Source organism: Erinaceus europaeus, chromosome 2 (genome assembly GCF_950295315.1).
Source record: "Erinaceus europaeus chromosome 2, mEriEur2.1, whole genome shotgun sequence".
NCBI lineage: Eukaryota > Metazoa > Chordata > Mammalia > Eulipotyphla > Erinaceidae > Erinaceus > Erinaceus europaeus.
In genome coordinates this window covers 118,734,112-118,752,427 of record NC_080163.1, presented here as the reverse complement: position 1 = coordinate 118,752,427, position 18,316 = coordinate 118,734,112, and the positions used below count along the sequence as shown (strand labels likewise).

The 18,316-nt window shown below is 47.7% G+C and overlaps 1 protein-coding gene across 1 annotated transcript; it reads right to left on the bottom strand.

The window, feature by feature from the left end:
* Positions 1–200: 200 nt before the first annotated feature.
* SNAI3 (snail family transcriptional repressor 3) lies at positions 201–16,749 on the bottom strand. Its single transcript, XM_007531355.3, has 4 exons — positions 16,447–16,749; positions 12,281–12,856; positions 10,616–10,818; positions 201–348 (listed from the first exon to the last, which is right to left on the bottom strand). The coding sequence occupies exons 1-3, from the start codon at positions 16,634–16,636 to the stop codon at positions 10,637–10,639; spliced, it is 948 nt and encodes a 315-aa protein (XP_007531417.2). The 5' UTR covers positions 16,637–16,749; the 3' UTR covers positions 201–348; positions 10,616–10,636.
* Positions 16,750–18,316: the final 1,567 nt, after the last annotated feature.

Sequence of the window (18,316 nt, the reverse complement as noted above, 5' to 3'; positions counted from 1 at the left end):
TGGCCACAACAACAAGGCATCATGTACATGTGCTGCTGGGGATTGAACTCGGGACCTCATGCTTGAGGGTCCAATGCTTTATCCACTGTGCCACCTCCCAGACCACCTCTTCATTTCTTCTTGGTAACCTTACCAAGAATTTCTGTTTATTTGTAAAAATCTTCCTGTTTATTAAGAAATACTTGATGCACATAAAAGAATACCAATCATGTGTTTATTTGAAACATCAAAAAATCATATCCAGTCCCCTCCTCTCACTGAGAACCCAACCAGCTCTCCAAGTTTCTCCCAGCATCAACTGCTCATCGAAGGTTGCTGAGGGACCTCTTTTTCTTTGCAGTCTCATCCCTGAAAAAAAAAAAGTGTTCTTCCAAGACAGTTCTCGCTTTCAGTTATATCTCAAATCGTCCTTACAGCACAAATTCAATGTCACAGTGACTTGGGATTGAATGGGCCTGACCTGAGCATCTTCAGCTACGGAGGACCTGCTGGCACCAATCAAAGGGAGACTGTTAGGCTGTGAGATGGAGCTTGGGCCTCACTTCACAAGATCAACCTGAACTCACCTTCACATGTAACCTTTCAAGGTAGAGCAATTCATACCTTCCTATGACCTCCAAACACATGGTTATAGAGGGTTCTTATATACTCTGCTCCTCAGGTTTATTTGCAAATCTTCTATGGGGTTCCCTCTAATGGAGTGCTGGTGTCTGTGTCAGGAGTTTGACAGCCTGCTAATGTTGCTGAGGGCTCCTAACACGTGAGCAGAGACACAGCATAAGATGGTGCCTGACAAGGCATAGTGCCAGCAGGAATCACTGGAATGAATATGCTACAAATGCTGGGACCCCCAAGAACAAAGAATAGGTATGGCTTTTGTCTGGGGAAAGACTTGATTGTCACTGTGTTTTAGAGCAAACATGATTGGTTAGGGAGGGGGAGATAGCATAATGATTATGCAAAAGAACTATTCCTGAGACTCCAAAATCCTACGTTTAATCCCTAGCACCACCGCAAACCAAAACTGAGTAGTGCTCTGGTTACTCTCTCCCTATGTATTTCTCTCTGCACACCTCTAATAAATAAATAAATAAATAAATAAATAATTAAAAAAAAAAAGATGATTGGTTATATGGGTGAATTGGAGCCAGGATGTCCACTGGCAGGGAAGCCCTCGAAAGTTATTGCTAGGAGTCGGGCGGTAGTGCAACGGGTTAAGAGTACGTGGTACACAACAAGGGCAACAAAAGGGAATAAATAAATAAAATAAATATTAAAAAAAAAGAATAATCAAGAGTACGTGGTACAAAACGCAAGAACCAGTGTAAGGATCCCAGTTTGAGCCCCCAGCTCCCCACCTGCAGGGGAGTCGCTTCACAAGCGGTGAAGCAGGTCTGCAGGTGTCTATCTTTCTCTCCCCTCTCTGTCTTCCCCTCTTCTCTCCATTTCTCTCTGTCCTATCCAACAATGACATCAATAACTACAATAATAAAACAACAAGGGCAACAAAAGGGAATAAATAAACATTTAAATAAAGATTAAAAAAATAAAAGTACACCAAGGGGAAAAAACATTAAAAAAAAGAAAGTTATTGCTGTGGCCTGTGGTGTATATGTATAGAGCACAGTGTCAGTGGCATTCATCTATAGGTCATGATTGTCTGTAATTTCCATATATAGACCAAGGTGGTCTACAAGGGGAGATCTCGAACAGCAGACCTTAGTGGAGTCTAAGGCTGGAGAAAGATGTGTGATGGGAAAGAACAGAAGATTCAGCATGGCCTGGGGGTAAGAGACTGAGAAAAAGAGATGGTTAAGAGATAGTGGCAAGTTCTGCTAAGTTCTACTTTAAGAAAAAATAAAGACTTCTAGAAAATGGCCAGGTAGGGAGTTAGCACAGCAGTTACTTTCATGCCTGAGATTCAGAGGCATGGAACTGTTCAGTTCTAGATTCAGATCTAGGACTGAACAGTGGTCTGATAAAAAAAAAATTTTAAAGCAAGGGAAAAAGTTCTAGATAACACCAGCTAAATCTGCTGTGATAGAAAGCTCAGTGGCTGCCTGGGAAGGCTGCTGGAGAGAAGACAATAGATGCCAAAGGCACAAGAAATTTTGGATGGAGTCTGTTACCTTGACCAGACGATCAGTTCACAGAGGTTCAGATGTCGCAGTGCATTCGTTGTTACTTAAACATGCCCTGTGACCTATACCACCCCCCTCAATAAAACTATTTTGATTATGTTAGCATTCTATGTCTCAATCACCAGGGCGATATTATGACTGAGAGCCCAAGAAGGCAGGCCATCTGGTCAGTGGCTCATCTTAGCTGTGGTCACTTGTGGGCTCTTTTCCCTGTTGTCTAAAAATAGCTCAACTGTTTGTCATGCCCTAGTTGTTACAGATATGGTCTTTGCTCAACTGCTAATCTACATATTTGAACTTCATTTTTGGAACCAAATCTACTTTTTTTTTTTTTCTTTACTGCAGGATCTTCACTGGGGTTTCATGTCTGTATGATTCTAACACTCTGGTGACTATTTGTTCAGATGGAAGGTGAAAGGCAGGAAGAGAGACAGAAGAGGAAGAGGAAGGACAAGGGGAGGAGGAGGAGGGCCATCATAGAACTGCTTCACTGCTTGTGAAGCTTCCCTCTTGCATGGTGTTCCTGTGTGGTCAATAGGGGGCTTAGGATCTGGGTGCTCAGACATGGTAAAATGTGCACATTATTGGGTGAGCTGTCTCCCAGTCCCCCCAAATATACTCTTAAACAGGCATAAGCCTGGTGTGTGGGGGCTAGAGAGATAGCTTACCATGCAGGGCATGTGCCTTGCCATGCATATAGTTCCTAGTCAGGTCCCTGCACCCTATGCAAGTGTTACGTCACAGGAGGAAGCTCCGATACTATGGCATATGTCATTCGGCTGTCTCTCACGGTCTGTCACTCTACTTCTCTATCTGCACGATAAAGCTACTGGGAGCAGCGGATTCATACATGCTTGAGACCTTAGCTCTGCAAGAAAAAAATGAAAAAGGTGTTTTGAAGTAAAAGTCCAATAGCAAACTGTGTGGAGATGTGAGGAAGAGTTTGGGGGAAGGGAGAGGCACAGTCACTAAAGACTGGTTGCTGGTGTGACTCAGTAGGTAGCTTCTTGGTTAATCCATCCTTGGCAGGACCATCTACATCATTTGCAGGGCTCTGTGCAGTGGAAAATGTGGGCCACTGGAGCAGCTGGAGGAGGATTTCAAGGTTACTACAGAAAGGCATTTGCTAAGCATGTGTTTCCCTCATGGCTGTCATGCTGATGAGGAGACGATGCCTCAGCTAGGCCTGGGGCTCTTTTTCTGTTTTGTGACACCCCCACCCCTGTCCTTTTGCAATGACTGATATTTCTCAGTGTTCCGGGAGCCGGTCTTCTCAGTCAGAGCTCCTACCTCTGCCTCATATCAGGAGGAGGCCTTTGACCTCAGAGTGTCACCTCCCCCCCGCCCCCCACAACATACAGGTTTATACAGTTGGAGTCTTTAGAGATGCTGTGTCTGACGGAGACCAGGACTTCTCACTTCTTTAAGGGCTGTCCACTGGGAGTCACCACATGGGAGAGGGAATACATTCTTTTTAAATTTCTTTATTTTTGTAGTGTTAAGGGCCTCACACATGTGTGATTCTACTACTATTTAAAAAAATTTTTTTTTAATCTTTATTTGCTGGATAGAGACAGTCAGAAATTGAGAGGGAAGGGGGTGATAGAGAGGGAGAGAGACAGAGAGACACCTGCAGCCCTGCTTCACCACTTCTGAAGCTTTCCCCCTGCAGGTGGGGGCCAGGGGCTCGAACCTGGGTCCTTGCGCACTGTAACATGTGCACTGAACCAGGTGCACCACCACCTGGCCCCTCTACTACTCTTGGGTCAGTTTTTTAAAATTCTGTTTATTTTGGGTAGAGAGAGAGAGAGAGAGACCACAGTACTGTTCTACCATCTGTGGAGCTTCCCTTAGTATGTGGTGATCCCAAGTGGGTTTGAACAAGGGATTTCATGCATATGGTAAGGTGGTGCCCTATTGGGTGAGCTATCTCCTGGTCCAAGAGAAAAGAAAGAACATTGCTAAATTTGTTCCAGGGAAGGCCATAAGCTGTATGTCTTTTTTTTTTTTTTTCACCAGGGCTATTGCTGGGACTTGGTGCCTACACAATTTCACTGTTCCTGGTGGTTTTTAGCTAGTTATTTATTTATTTATTTATTTATTTATTTATTTATTCCCTTTTGTTGCCCTTGTTGTTTTATTGTTGCAGTTGTTGTTGTTGGATAGGACAGAGAGAAATGGAGAAAGGAGGGGAAGACAGAGAGGGGAGAGAAAGACAGACACCTGCAGACCTGCTTCACCGCCTGTGAAGCGACTCCTCTGCAGGTGGGGAGCCGGGGGCTAGAACCAGGATCTTTTTTTTTTTTTTTACATGTATAACATTCCCCAGATTCCCATTTAACAATACAACCCCCACTATTTCATTCATCATTTTTCATGGACCTGTATTCTCCCCACCCCACCCACCCACCGAACCAGGATCTTTTAAGCCACTCGTTGCACTTCGCACCACCTGCGCTTTACCCACTGTGCTACAGCCCAACTCCCAGTTTTTAACTTTTTCATAGATTATGAGAGAGATAAAGCAAGAGAGAGACATAGAGGAGAGATATCCGTAACACTGGTCCACCACTTATGATGTTTACCCCCTTACAAGTGAGGACCAGGGTCTTGAACCTGGGACCTCTCGTATTATAATGTTGCACTCTATCAGGTGAACCAACATCCAGCCCTTGTCTGTTCTAAGCACAGTAGAAATAGAGAAATCACATAATCAGAGTTTTGTCATCCAAAAGAGTTGCTGTCTCTAGCAATCAAGGGGTGTGAGATGGGGTCCCAAGTCCTGGGGAGACTGCCATATGTCTCCAGTACTCTGTTTCAGTAATCTGTGCCTGCACTCTGCACTGTGAAATGCAGCTGGAACAGCACATCCTTGGAGAGCAAACTCTAGTCTTGGATGTCCCAGTTCCTGGGGGCCAGTCAGTGCTGTTTTTTCTCCTTATTTGAGCTTCATGCCTACAAGATTCCATTGCTTCCTGTGGGGTCCCTAGGCCATCTTTTTTTTTTTTTTTAACCCAAAGCATTTTTTTAAAATATTTATTTATTTATTCCCTTTTGTTGCCCTTATTTTTTTATTGTTGTGGTTGTTATTGTTGTTGTTATTGATGTTGTCATTGTTGGATAGGACAGAGAGAAATGGAGAAAGGAGGAGCGTGAGTTGGGGTCCCCGAGTTAAGTGCACGTGGCAAAGCATATGGACTGGCATAAGGATCCCAGTTAGAGCCCCCAGCTCCCCACCTGCGGGGGAGTCGCTTCACAGGTGGTTAAACAGGTCTGCAGGTGCCTTGCCATGTGTGTGGCCCAGGTTTGAGTCCTGTCTCCAAAAAGGAAGTGCTATGGTACTATAGGAAGCCTTGGTGTTATGGTGTCTCTCCCTCTCTGTCTCTCTGACTTAAAAAAAAATCCAGGAGTGATGAAATCAGACCTATGTGAGGCTTTAGTTCTGAAAAAAAGATTATATACATGCATAGAAGGACAACCGTGAAGGACACAGGGACAAGATACATGCACATGCTTGTGTGAGAGACCTTTTTTTAAAAAAGTTTTTTTTATATTTATTTATTTTCCCTTTTGTTGCCCTTGTTGGACAGACCTTTATTAATATAAAGCCTTTATTTCTTTTTTCTCTTAGTATATATAATACATAATTGATTTCTTATATATAAAGTGTATATCTATGACCTATAATTAAAGATAAATCTTCTTAATTAATTAATTTTGGGCAGAGACAGAGAGAAGTTGCAAGGGAAGGGGAAGATAGAGTGAGCTAGCTACCGCACTGTTTCACTTCTTGTTAAACTTCTCCCTGCAGGTGGGAACTGGGGACTTGAACATGGGTCCTTGATCATGATAATAAGTTCAGTTAATGAGGTGTGCCACTTCCCAGTCCTGAAATGAGGGCTTTAGACTGAGAGAATCAGTTGTCTGGTTCATACCCATCTCTGACTCAGATGCATGCATGAAAGTGTGTGTGTGTGTGTGTGTGTGTGTGTGTGTGTGTGTGTGTGTGTGTATTTGTGGCTGAACTGATGAATGGAGAATACATATCCCATAGTAAGGCACACACAGGCATATCAGTGCCACTCCCCTGTGGGCTCACTCTGAAACCTCAAAAAGGTGTTGCTAACCTTGTCTTGAAAGATGGAAAGGTTTATGGCTCTAAAACTTTTGTTTTTGTTGTTGTTTTTAAATATTCATTTATTTTCCCTTTTGCTGCCCTTGTTGTTTTTATTGTTGTTGTAGTTATTATTGTTGTTATTGATGTCATTGTTGTTAGATAGGACAGAGAGAAGTGGAGAGAGGAGGGGAAGACAGAGAGGAGGGGAAGCAGAGAGGAGGAGAGAAAGATAGACACCTACAGACCTGCTTTACCGATTGTGAAACGATCCCCCGCAGGACCTGCCCACCCTGACCATCACCATGCCATCAGACAGACTGCTTCTCTCTGTGTTTTGATTTCTTCACCTGTGGGAGGGACTGAAACCCTCATAGAGTGTCAACTGTGGGTGAGCCTTCTCACATGATGCAGGTCCTACACAGGCCAGGCAGCAGGGAGGAGTCACTACATCCAGAGCCAGTGGTCAGGAGATGGACATAGACTCGTTACAGGGGCTGGGTTTCCAAAACTGGCAGTTTTTTTTTTCTTTCTCTGAAGTCTTTCAAGTGTCTCTTCCTAGCACATTTTCTTGACAGTCTGAACTAGAGGAGGCACAATGCTCTCACACAAAAGGAGTTCCAGACCATGAGTGACTTAGTCTGGCCCCAGAGGAACCTGACTTCAGATGTGCAGGGACACCTGTATGTTGGACAGACTAGATTTTCCTAGCAGTTTTGGCCTCCCAGTCAAGGCACTGTCCCAGGATTGTTCTGCCATCTGCATGGTGATGGAGGCTGGAAACTTTGTTCCATTGAACTTCGCCAGAGCTATACTTAGCCACTGAAGAGCCAGCCCTGGGCTCTTGAGTATAGATAGTAACAAGTGGCTATTTTCAAACTCCAAAAGAATCCCCCAGAATATTGAGGCCAGATTCTATTTATAGAGTCCCCTGGGCTTCTGGGAGGGAAAGCATCACCTCTGTGCCTGCAGCTCACAGGGGAGTGGCTTCTGTCGCGTCGTGGGGCCAGTCAGTGTCCTGCTCACACCTGTTCCCAGGGCTGAGCCCGTGGATTCTGGGAAGGCAGGCACCCCAGAGTTTTCTCTCCTGTGGGTTCTAGCATACCCCCGACTGCATCCTGCCCATGTCCTCCTCAAACAATTGTACCCCCATGCTATGGAGGTGCCATCTCATCTCAGACAGCTCTTCATGTTCTCACTTGTCCAGGACTGTCGTTCACTTGGGCTTTTACTCTCACCCCCAGCTTAGCTGGATGCAACCAGAAGAGCTGCTTTCGGCTCCTCAGGTCCCTTTACTCTTCCTCCCCACAATGCTTTGGAGCAGGGCCCCCATACACTGGAGGGGTGCCATCACAGGGTCTTCATTGGGGATACAGTGGAAAGGCAATGAATAGAATTTGAGTAGGGAAAGGAAAGTCTATAGGTTGGGGCATGTAGTATGTAGCCTATAGGTTGTAGGCAAATAACACCTCCCCTCCCCAATGCCCCCCCTCCTGAAAAAAGCTGATCATGCCAGCTTCCTCAAATAAGCATGAGTGAGGGCGGACCTATTCCTGCCTTTCCTTCTGTAGGTGTGGGGATGGGGCTCCAGAAACTGAATTCTCATAAACATTTCCAGTGAGGACTGAGGAGGCATGGATCCTTGGGGGCTGTCATTGTCAGCAGGGCTCCTGTTCACCCGTGCCAGTGCTGGCAGGTGCTGACCTCTCTTCTACCTCCTGTGCCAACCTACCCTCCACTCCTCCTGTCCCAGCCAACCCAGATATAAATATAAGAGCATTTTCCATGGGCTGGTGCAGAAGGGAGGACATTCAGCTTATTTTAGGCCTGTGAAATTCCCTTCCTTCATTCCCAACAGGTGCATCACCACATTTAGCTATCAGGCCCCAGAAATAGAGCAGTTTACAATATAGCTTCTTTCAGGCATCTAACCAAAGAGCCCTCCTGTCAGGTGACCAAATGCAAAATGCAAAGGCTGGTAGAGCTTCTGTCTTCATGGGATTCAAGACAGGGCCCCAAGCCCTGGCTATGTGGCTATGATCAGCAGAGCAGGCTAGCAATTCTAAAGACATGGGACACCCCATAAGTGCAGAGGCCATGGCTGAGGAACATGAGAGGAGAGGAGATAAGGGATAGACACATAGGTCTAAAGAAGCCCAAGATCAAGGTCAGGTTTCCTGTGGGATGTTCCCAAAAGCTCTTTAAAGACTTTTTTTTTTTTTTGCCTCCAGGGTTATCGCTGGGGCTTGGTGCCTACACTACAAATCCACTGCTCCTGGAGGCCATTTTTCTCATTTTGTTGCCCTTGTTGCCCTTGTTGTTGTTGCTGTTGTTATTGTTGTTGGATAGGACAGAGAGAAATCAAGAGGAGAGGGGAAGACAGAAATGTAGACACCTGCAGACCAGCTTAACCACTTGTGAAGCAAGCCAGTGGCTTGAACTGGGATCTTTATGCTGACCCTTGCCTTTGTGCCATGTGCGCTTAACCTGCTACGCTACTACCTGGCCCCCAAAGACTTTAAAAAAAAAAAAATCAAACCAGCCATCTTGGGCCTTAGCATCAGGCAGAGGTAGGGACACACCAGTGTAAAAGGCAGTAGCCTTGAAATTTCCTTTTTATGCAGCTGTTTGTTAAGTGCTTTTAGTATGAGTTGCTTGTAGTATGAGGTGGAAAATTCCTTGCCCCTTCCCCCTTGAATAAGCAGGACCTAATCAGTGAAGGCCACCCATTGTTCGAAGGACCCTGCCTGGGGACAAGCCTTATCAGGACCTCATCAGTGAAGGCCACCCATTGTTCGAAGGACCCTACATGGGGACAAGCCTTATCAGGACCTTTGAACAGACTTTGTGGTGTGCTGCCTACCAGATGGGTGGTCATAGCCGATGGCAGGAGGATGTGGCGACCCTGCCTGGTTGAATTCTATTGGTTGTGTGATCTTACTATATTTGAAACTAGCCCGCGCTTTGCTTTGTATGGACCCCGCTTTTTGCTAAGTTTGAAATGATTGGATTTTGTGCTTGCTATAGCCTGTTATTGGATGTAGGTTGATAAGGTGATGTGCTCCCCCTCCCTGAGTGTAGTCTGAATTCCTATAAATTGTGTGGCTTGAGCCCTGTTCGGGGTCGAGCTTGGTAGACTAACACCAGTCACCATCTCGGCCCGGATTGCAATTCGTCAATAAACATCTTTGCTTCCTTACAGTGGATGGTGGTTTGATTTATGCTCGCTAACACTCACCCGGAAGCAATTTTCCCCTTCTAAGTGACACTGGGGAAAATGAGTACCCTGTGTGCAGAGAGTGTATTCTGCTTGCTTCCTCCAGACCTTGGTCTACCCTGTCCTTGTCTTGTCACTACTCCTCAGCCCCCAAAAGTCCATGCCCCCACTGTCTCTCTCATTTCCTGACCGCAGCGCCCTTGCTCCCTATTGGTGGTGTTCCAGCCTGGCTCTTTCATCCAAGCAAGTCCGGCTCCTACCCCAATGGTCTCACAACACAGAGCCCACCCTCTGTGTCTCAGTCTTCCTACTCTGTGGTGAGGTATGCCTAAGTTAACCTGAAATCCTGAGAGTTTGGCCTCTTGTGTAAACCCAGTGGGTAGTGTGGGGGAAGACTCAGAACTTCCAGGTTACTTTTGGAGTGAGAAGTCTTTATTACCCCTCACTGTGGATGGGGCTGCACTCATCCTGATACTTTGGGTGTGGCTCCCCCTTGGGGTGCCTCATTGGGTGGGGAAGGGTGACAATTGACTACTGGTCCAGGTTCCACCAAAGGCAGGTGGAGGTAAGCCTGAAGGGACTGCCCTGGAAGGCCTTCTGCATGACATGCACACACAACTGTCCTTTTAAGTGACTGAGGGATCAAGATGTGGCCAGGTCATCAGCCTTGTAATAGGAAGTATCCTGTAGGCAACTGCCTCCCTAAGCCCTTAAACCCCAGAAGAACAGAAGCAGGAAAGAGCTAGTTAAAAATGGAATAGTGGGCTGGGGAGATAGCATAATGGTTATGCAAATGCCTTCAAAGCCTGAGGCTCTGAGATCTCAGGTTCAATCCCCAGCACCACCAGAAGCCAGAGCTGAGCAGTGTTCTGGTTTCTTTCTCTCAGTATCTTTCCCTTTGTGTCTACTCTTTCTTATTAAAACAAAATAAATGAAAATATTTTTTTAAAAATGGAATAGTGAATCTCATTTTGAGTAAAAGCTTCTCTGGGAGAGAAGCCCTTCTAGGTAGGCAGGGTGGCAGCTCCTCTACATCTCTAACTTCCTCTGGCTCTGACAGAGATGGGTAAGGAGCAGAGACCAGTATACCTGGCTCCTGGGCGACCAGCCATGGGCACTGGGGGTAGGACCTAACCCCCTTACCTTCACTGAGCTCCTTGTCTCTCAGGGGCCAGGGTGGCAGCCACTGTCCTCATGCCGTGCCAGGAGGGACATGCGGGAGAAGGTCTTGGCACAGCTCCTGCACCGGTACCTCTTGGTGTCAGAGTGCGTTTGCAGGTGGGCCCGCAGGTTGGAGCGATCGGCGAAGGCCCTGCTACAGTGCGAGCAGGTGTAGGGCTTCTCACCTAGGAGGGGTAGGTGAGGATCAGATAGGCTGTCACTGTGGCCTCAGGGCAAATATGTCCCTCCCCCAATACTCCAGGAGCCCCACATAGCTTCCAAGGGTCTCTAGCTCTGTTCCATCCCTAGAGGGTGAGTGATAGTGCCTTAGCCAAGGCAGGGGTCAGGATAAAGGCTTTGTGTTGGGATTATGGTCCCTAGGACAACCCTGATGGTACAGGTCTTTTCTCTACTTGTGGCACCCTTGGATTGGCCATGTTTCCTCTCCAGAGGCTGTGCTTCTATCTGCAGCTCTTTCTGGCCTATAGCCTTCTTTCTAGAGCTTATATGTCTCTTTGCAGCTGTGCTCTGTTACTTTGCTTTCTAATTTCCTTTTTGTTTTAAACCAGTGCATTGCTCAGCTCTGGCTTATGGTAGTGCTGGGGATTAAATCTGAGATCTTGGGGTCTCAGGCATGAAAATCTGTCATAAAAACCATGGTGTTACTTTACTAATCCCCTTTCATTTCTTTTTCTTTAACTTTTAAAAAAATATTTATTTATTTATTTATTCTCTTTTTGTTGCCCTTGTTGTTTTATTGTTGTAGTCATTATTGATGTCGTTGTTGTTGGATAGGACAGAGAAAAATGGAGAGAGGAGGGGAAGACAGAGAGGGGGAAAGAAAGATAGACACCTGCAGACCTGCTTCACAGCTTGTAAAGTGACTCCCCTGCAGATGGGGAGCCAGGGCTTGAACTGGGATCCTTACGCTGGTCCTTGTGCAGATGGGGAGCCAGGGCTTGAACCGGGATCCTTACGCCGGTCCTTGTGCTTTGTGCCATGTCTGCTTAACCCGCTGCGCTACCGCCCAACTCCCTCCCCCCGCCCCCGCCATTCATTTCTATCTGCTGACTGTTCTTCCACCCATGGATCCATGGATGGGCTTTCTCCTGTGTCTTCAGAGTTCAGTTGTTGTCTCTTCCCACTGGATGGGCAGTGTGTCCCCATGCCAGGTTCCCTACTCCTCCTGTGGCCCCGGAGTTTTAAATGGCCTGGAAGAGAGGAGTCAGACCTGGCAGAAGATTCCCCCATATGTGGAGGTAGAGAGATAGCCCTTGCGATATCATAAAGTTAAGTTCAACCTGTACTATATGACCCCAAAGTCCTGTGACAGGTATTGTTTTAACAAGAAGGGAATTAGGACTCACATGCATAGAGGGCAGTCTAGTGAGGAGGAGATAAAGGGTGGTGGTCACAAGCCCAGGACACCTGAGCCTCCAGGATCTAAGGAGGCAGAAAGGATTTCCCCTGGAGTCTCAGAAAAAGTGTAGCCTGTAACACCTTGAACTAGGAAAACTATTCTGATATTCCAAGTCTTCAGTTTGTGAGACTTTGTGCCACAACCTTAGGAACCTCACATTTGTGAAATTTCTGTGCTTTTCTGTAAGCAAGTTAGACGCACTTAGATGCTCCTGGTGGGCTGCCTACCTGTGTGGGTGCGGATGTGACCCTGAAGCAGCCAGGGTCTGGAGAAGGCCTTGCCACAGATGGCACAAGTGCAGGGCAGCGTGTGTGTACGCATGTGCATCTTGAGGGCACCCAGGCTGTTGTATTCCTTGTCACAGTGTCTGCAGGAGAAGCATTGCAGGGCCACCACAGCATGAGCATTGTGGCAGTGGAAGTACTGGAGGCTGCCGGTGGAGTGAGAGGCCCTTTCAGCCCCTAGCAGTCTGTCTGGGTCCTGGTCCCCATCAGGTCCCAGGATTGAGGGCCACTGTGTGGGCAGAGCCAGCAGCGGGGGCAGGTTGAGGTGGTTCCAGCTGTCTTTGAGGGGTGTGTTGAGGGTCTGGACAGCCTGCAGGTCTACGTGCCTGGTTTCCAGGGAGTCTGACCCAGAGGCACCTTGAATTTCTTCATTGTAGGGGAGGGGCAGAGAGACATATGTGATGACAGAGGTGTGGTTCAAGGGCCTAGGAAGGTCACTGGGTGAAGAGGAGGCCGCCTTCTCTGGGAGGAAGAGGGGCCCAGCCAGCTTTCTGCAGGCTGAGCAGGAGCCGTTGATCTCTAAAGGAGAAGAGGAGGAGGGTCATGGAGTCCTCCGGGAGGACTGGCATCATGCAATGTCCATGCAGAAACTGGCAGGGATGCCATGGGAGTGTCAGCAGAACCATTTAACTACAGTCACCTTCTGCTCACCCCTTGCCCATCAGGACCATCAGGATATGAATGTGCAGCCTCCTGATAAGTGCCCTGGGGTGGAAGCACACCAACACTCCCATATACGGGCGGCACACCAAATCTGAAGATGAGAAGGAGGCACCCGTGGCAGATAGGTTAGCGGGTAGGTGTAAAATTCCCTGAAGCTCAACCCCCAGACAGCACTGCGTGCAGTTCTCATCCCACATGCCCTGAAATAAGTCGTTAGCCCTGTTTCCTGTCTCCAGGATTTGTGTGGGAAAAGACCACCCAGAGAACAGGAGGGACATCTATGCAAATCATTTTGTAACAAGAAACTAGTCGCCGGAATATATAAGGAATTCTTGCAACCAAAAAAAAAAAAATTAAAGGTGGCAGAGATGTAATGACATTTGGAAAAAGACACGTAGCTATGTGGGGGGTAGATAGCATAATGGTTATGCAAAGAGACAGTCATGTCTAAGGCTCCAAAGTCCCAGGTTCAATCCTGCCACACCACTATAAGCCAGAGCTTAGCAGTAAAAAAGAAAGAAAGATAGATAGAAAGAAAAGAGGGTAGGGGTAGACAGCATAATGGTTACTTATGCAAACAGACTGTCATGCCTGAGGCTTCAAAGTCCCAGGTTCAATCCCCTGCACCACCGTAAACCAGAACTGATCAGTGCTCTCATAAAAAAAAGAAAAGAAAAACAACAACAACAAGAAACAGACACATAGATGATGACAGATCAAGTTGCTCATCCCCAATTATTAGCCATCAGGGAAGTGCACATAAAAGCTATCACCTCACACCCACTGGGATGGCCAGAATATATATATTTAAATTTATTACAAATGAGAGAGTTTCACATGAGACAGAGATAGAGAGACAAGCCAGAGTGCAACTCCAGTACATATGACACTGGGAACCTCAAGCAACCAAATCTGATGCTCTGTCAGTTGAGCTATTTCTTCAGCTGCACGGCCAGAATTTTTTTTTTTAATCTTTTTTTTTATTCCCTTTTGTTGCCCTTGTTGTTTTATTGTTGTAGTTGTTGTTCATCTCGTTGCTGTTGGATAGGACAGAGAGAAATGGAGAGAGGAGGGGAAGACAAAGAAGGGGAAAGAAAGATAGACACCTGCAGTCCTGTTTCACCGCTTGTGAAGCGATTCCTGTGCAGGTGGGGAGCCGGGGGCACGAACCGGGATCCTTACACTGGTCCTTGTGCTTAGCGCCACCTGCGCTTAACCCGCTGTGCTACCGCCTGACTCCCTCAGAATTTTTTTAAAGAGGCAATGACAGGTGAGGTGAAGATGAGAGGAAAGAAATTTATAAGGTTCCCACCTCCCACCACTCACATTTTCCCTAACTCCTCCCCCCACATACTCTCTCAATGTCCCCTGTCCTAAAATTGGGCCCAAGCTTTTGTTTTCTTGGAAATAAGGATGAGGCAGGGGCCAGAAGTGGCACACCTGGTTTAGTGTATATGCTACCATATAGAAGGACCTGGGTTTGAGCTCCTACTCCCCACATGCAGGGGGAATGCTTTACAAGTGGTGAAGCAGGTCTGTAGGTGTCTGTCTTTCTCCGTCCCTCTCTCAATTTCTCTGTCCTATCGAGTAAAAATAGAAAGAAAATGGCCGTCAGAAGCAGTAGATTCATAGTGTCATCACTGAGCTCCAGTGATAACTGGTGACAAAAGAAAAAAGATGAAAAAAAGAGAAATAATGATGAGGTAGTGACAGCTTGGGCCCAGAAGCCTAGAAAGATAGTCTCTGGCTCTGAAGACCCATCAGGAGGGCTGAGGAGGCATCAGGTGGTACCACTGACTCCTTGCTTCTAGAAACTGGCACTGTGAACCCCTCTGCCCTCCCATGTCCTCTGAGTATGCTGGGTCTTTGACTCATTCTGTAGTAAGTTTCCTGGGAGAAGGATAGCCTTCTGTCTTGAGGGATACTCAGGGGAGGCAAAAAAAGATAGCCCTTTGTTTATTTTAATATTTTATTTATTATTTTGAATAGACATAGAAATTTAGAGGGAAAGTGGAGACAGAGAAAGAAAAAGAGAGGGTGGGGGTAGATAGCATAATGGTTATGCAAAGAGACTGTCATGCCTGAGGCTCCAAAGTCCCAGGTTCAATCCCCTACACCACCATAAGCCAGAGCTGAGCAGTGCTCTGGTGTTAAAAAATAATAATAATAATAATAATAATAAAAGAGAGGTAGACACTTTCAGCACAGCTTCACCACTTGTGAAGCTTCCCCCCACAGGTGGGGATAGGGACTTGAACCCAGGTCCTGATGCATTGTAATAGGTGCACTTTACTCGGCCCCAAGGTACCTCTTTAAAAGGAAACTCTGAAGTCTCCAACTCCAAGAATCTTGGGTCTCTCCTGGCAGAAAGGGTCACAGTGGCTATAGGAACTCAGAGCATTGCTGCCTAGATTTGGACATTCATACTGTTATTTGGGACTCAGATGATACAGTGGGAGGGAGATCCACATGCCTGCACTCTAGACAGTGGGTTTGAAACTTTTAGAACCATTATCTATGTAAAATTCAATGTTCTATTACATGTATATTTAACAGATGTTTCCTTCTATGACTATAATCTGATTTTTCTGTGCTGTTTTCTTCTATGACATTGCTGGTGGTGATTCACTACATTGATTTCAAAACACAGAGCTAAAGCACCCAGTCCTTGAAGATAGCCCCTACTCCTGTCAGTGGCAGCTGGCACAGTGAGGCTTCTTCCCCAACTGGGTTGAGGGTGGGAGGTTAACAGGCCTCTGAAAGGATTAGCTGGACACCCTGGCCTCCACAGCACCCTTACTTCCCCTCTCCCTCAAGAATTACTAAGCAGCTTCCATAGAGTGGTTTTGCCCTGGAGACTTATCATGTTTCCATGTTGCTAGCATAGAATAGGAATGAGTGGACAGTCTTGATTCCTGGATTCCTCACTAAGTCATGAGGAGGGATTGCAACCCCTTAGCCAGCCTGCCTTGGATAGCCCCCACTGAGCTGATAGAAGAGGACTTTGGAGGTGATGAGAGGTCAGAGGTGTTGGACAGGCAGATGGTCAGAACTCTGAATGTGTTAGGGTCTATGGGTCACTGCCCCTACTCTCTACTCACTACCCCGGGACAGGATGCTCTGGGGTCTCTCTGCACCACCCCTCCCAAACTTCCTGAACCAAGGAGATGGCTCCTGCTCCAGCTAACACGGAGGAGTAGTGCACCAGGTCACAGGGAAAACCAAACAGTTTTCTAAGTGAGGAGAGAGCCTCCAATACTGCCTGAGTGACTGAAGTGGACAAGGCCAAGAGGGCCATCCACTTCCCTCCAGCCCCAGAGTCTGCACCAAGTTGGTGAGCAGGTTTCTTTCTCCCACCTGGTGGAATAGGTGTCCACCCCCATGGCTCCCTCCAGGGAGTCCCAGTCCCAGAGAGGGCTGGGGAGGGGGGCGTGGGCACACCCTACCTCTTTGCGTCTCCAACTTTCTGTAGTTGGGGGCCCTGGGACTGAAGTGCGTCTTCACCAGGAAGGAGCGCGGCATGATGATCTCCTGTGTAGGCGACTCAGGGGGCCTCCGCCTGATCCTGTCTGCTGAGGGCAGCGCAGCCGGCAGGTGCAGGGAAGGGCTAGGTTCATTAGCATAACTCATTAGCATAGCGCGCCGCTCCGGCCAACCAATGGGTGGGGCGGGGCCACGCGCCACGCCCAAGACAGGTGCGGCCGGGGCTGGGCCGCCGTGTGGTCACCCCACGGGACTTCGTTGGCCAGGGAGCCGAGTCACGCCGACCCCTGGGGCCTGGCGCACCCACTCTCTGGGGACTAAAGGGCAGAGGTTAGGGCTGGCTGCACAACGAACCAGGACGCGCACAGACTCCACTACCAGCACAGTGGGATAGAGGAGCCACAAGCTCTGCATACCAAGACTGCCTGCTAATCAGTCAGCCAGCCAGTCCCGGGATCAGTGTGCTGGAAGGGGTGGGGGTGGTGGGGGAGCCGGGGGTGGGGGGGGAATAAATTCCGCAAGGGCGCCTGCCCTCTGGAGATAGGACTGCAGAAGAGTCAGCTCCAGTTGGCAGGAAATTTAATTTGGTTGGGAGAAAAAGACACAGCAGGAAACTCTGGAAATGTGGTTCAGTTACATGGTACCAGAGTTTGTTCTTTTCATAATCTATGAAAAGATACAGGGGAGGGTGTATGCCTTTTCAGTGGTCTTGGGAGTCTTCAGTGCCACAGATGAGGGGGGACGGGGGCTTGAGAGGGCTGCAGTGCCTGTCTGAGTGTTTGATCCCTTTTGATGTGGACAATTTGTTCCTTAGGTAATAGGACAGGGCAGCTTGTAGAGGATACACACAGAACCAACAACCCCAGAACACTGAGGTGTTTGTATGGCTGTGCTGCAAGTCTGCCTTCCCAGTCATATCTTGGTGTCCAGCTCCACAGTGACAGCCTGGTGCTCTTTGCCAGCTCTGGGCTTGGGGAGCAAGGTGAAGATAGGGTGAGTCATAAGAGCATGGAGGCAACAGGGAGGGATGTTAGTCACCACGGCCTGTCCCTCTACAATTTTGTGGACGAAAAGATCAAGTCTCTGGGAAGCTAGGAGGTGGTGGGTGTGGACTCTTGCTGATATGTCAGCCTCTCAAGGCACAGACCCCATCTGATGTGGGAGCCTGAAGAGCATATGCCCACAGTCATGAAATAGGTACGTGTGTCTCACTAGTGGGACCTAACTTGGCACCATGCTGCCATGAAAACGTGTATTTCAGAGGACATGAAGCCACCTTCTACTTACTCACTAGTTCACATCCTCACAAGCTTTCTATTTATACTCCCTTCCTTCTCTCCACCCCCCTCCCAAGCAGATAGCACTTGCAGATACCTGGGCAGCCTTCCACCCACACAGTCCTACTTCACCCAACCTCCCAAGGTAGGGATGGTAGCTTTTTGCCCCAGCCAGATACTTGTTATTTAGGGAAGCTCCCACACTCCTCAAAAAACCTGGGGAATATCACCCCAGAAATACCCCAAGGACCCCAGGTCCTGAGAACACCTTTGGGGATAGAGATATTCTTCTTAACTGCTGTGACAAATTACCCCAAAGGGAAGTTCGAAGTCCAACCAACTTCTGAGAATGACAATCTGTGCAGCGCAAGGACCGGCATAAGGATCCCAGTTCAAGCCCCCGGCTCCCCACCTGCAAGGGAGTCGCTTCACAGCTGGTGAAGCAGGTCTGAAGGTGTCTTTCTCTCCCCCCCTCTGTCTTCCCCTCCTCTCTCCATTTCTCTGTCCTATCCAACAATGACATCAATAATAACTACAACAATAAAACAAGGACAAC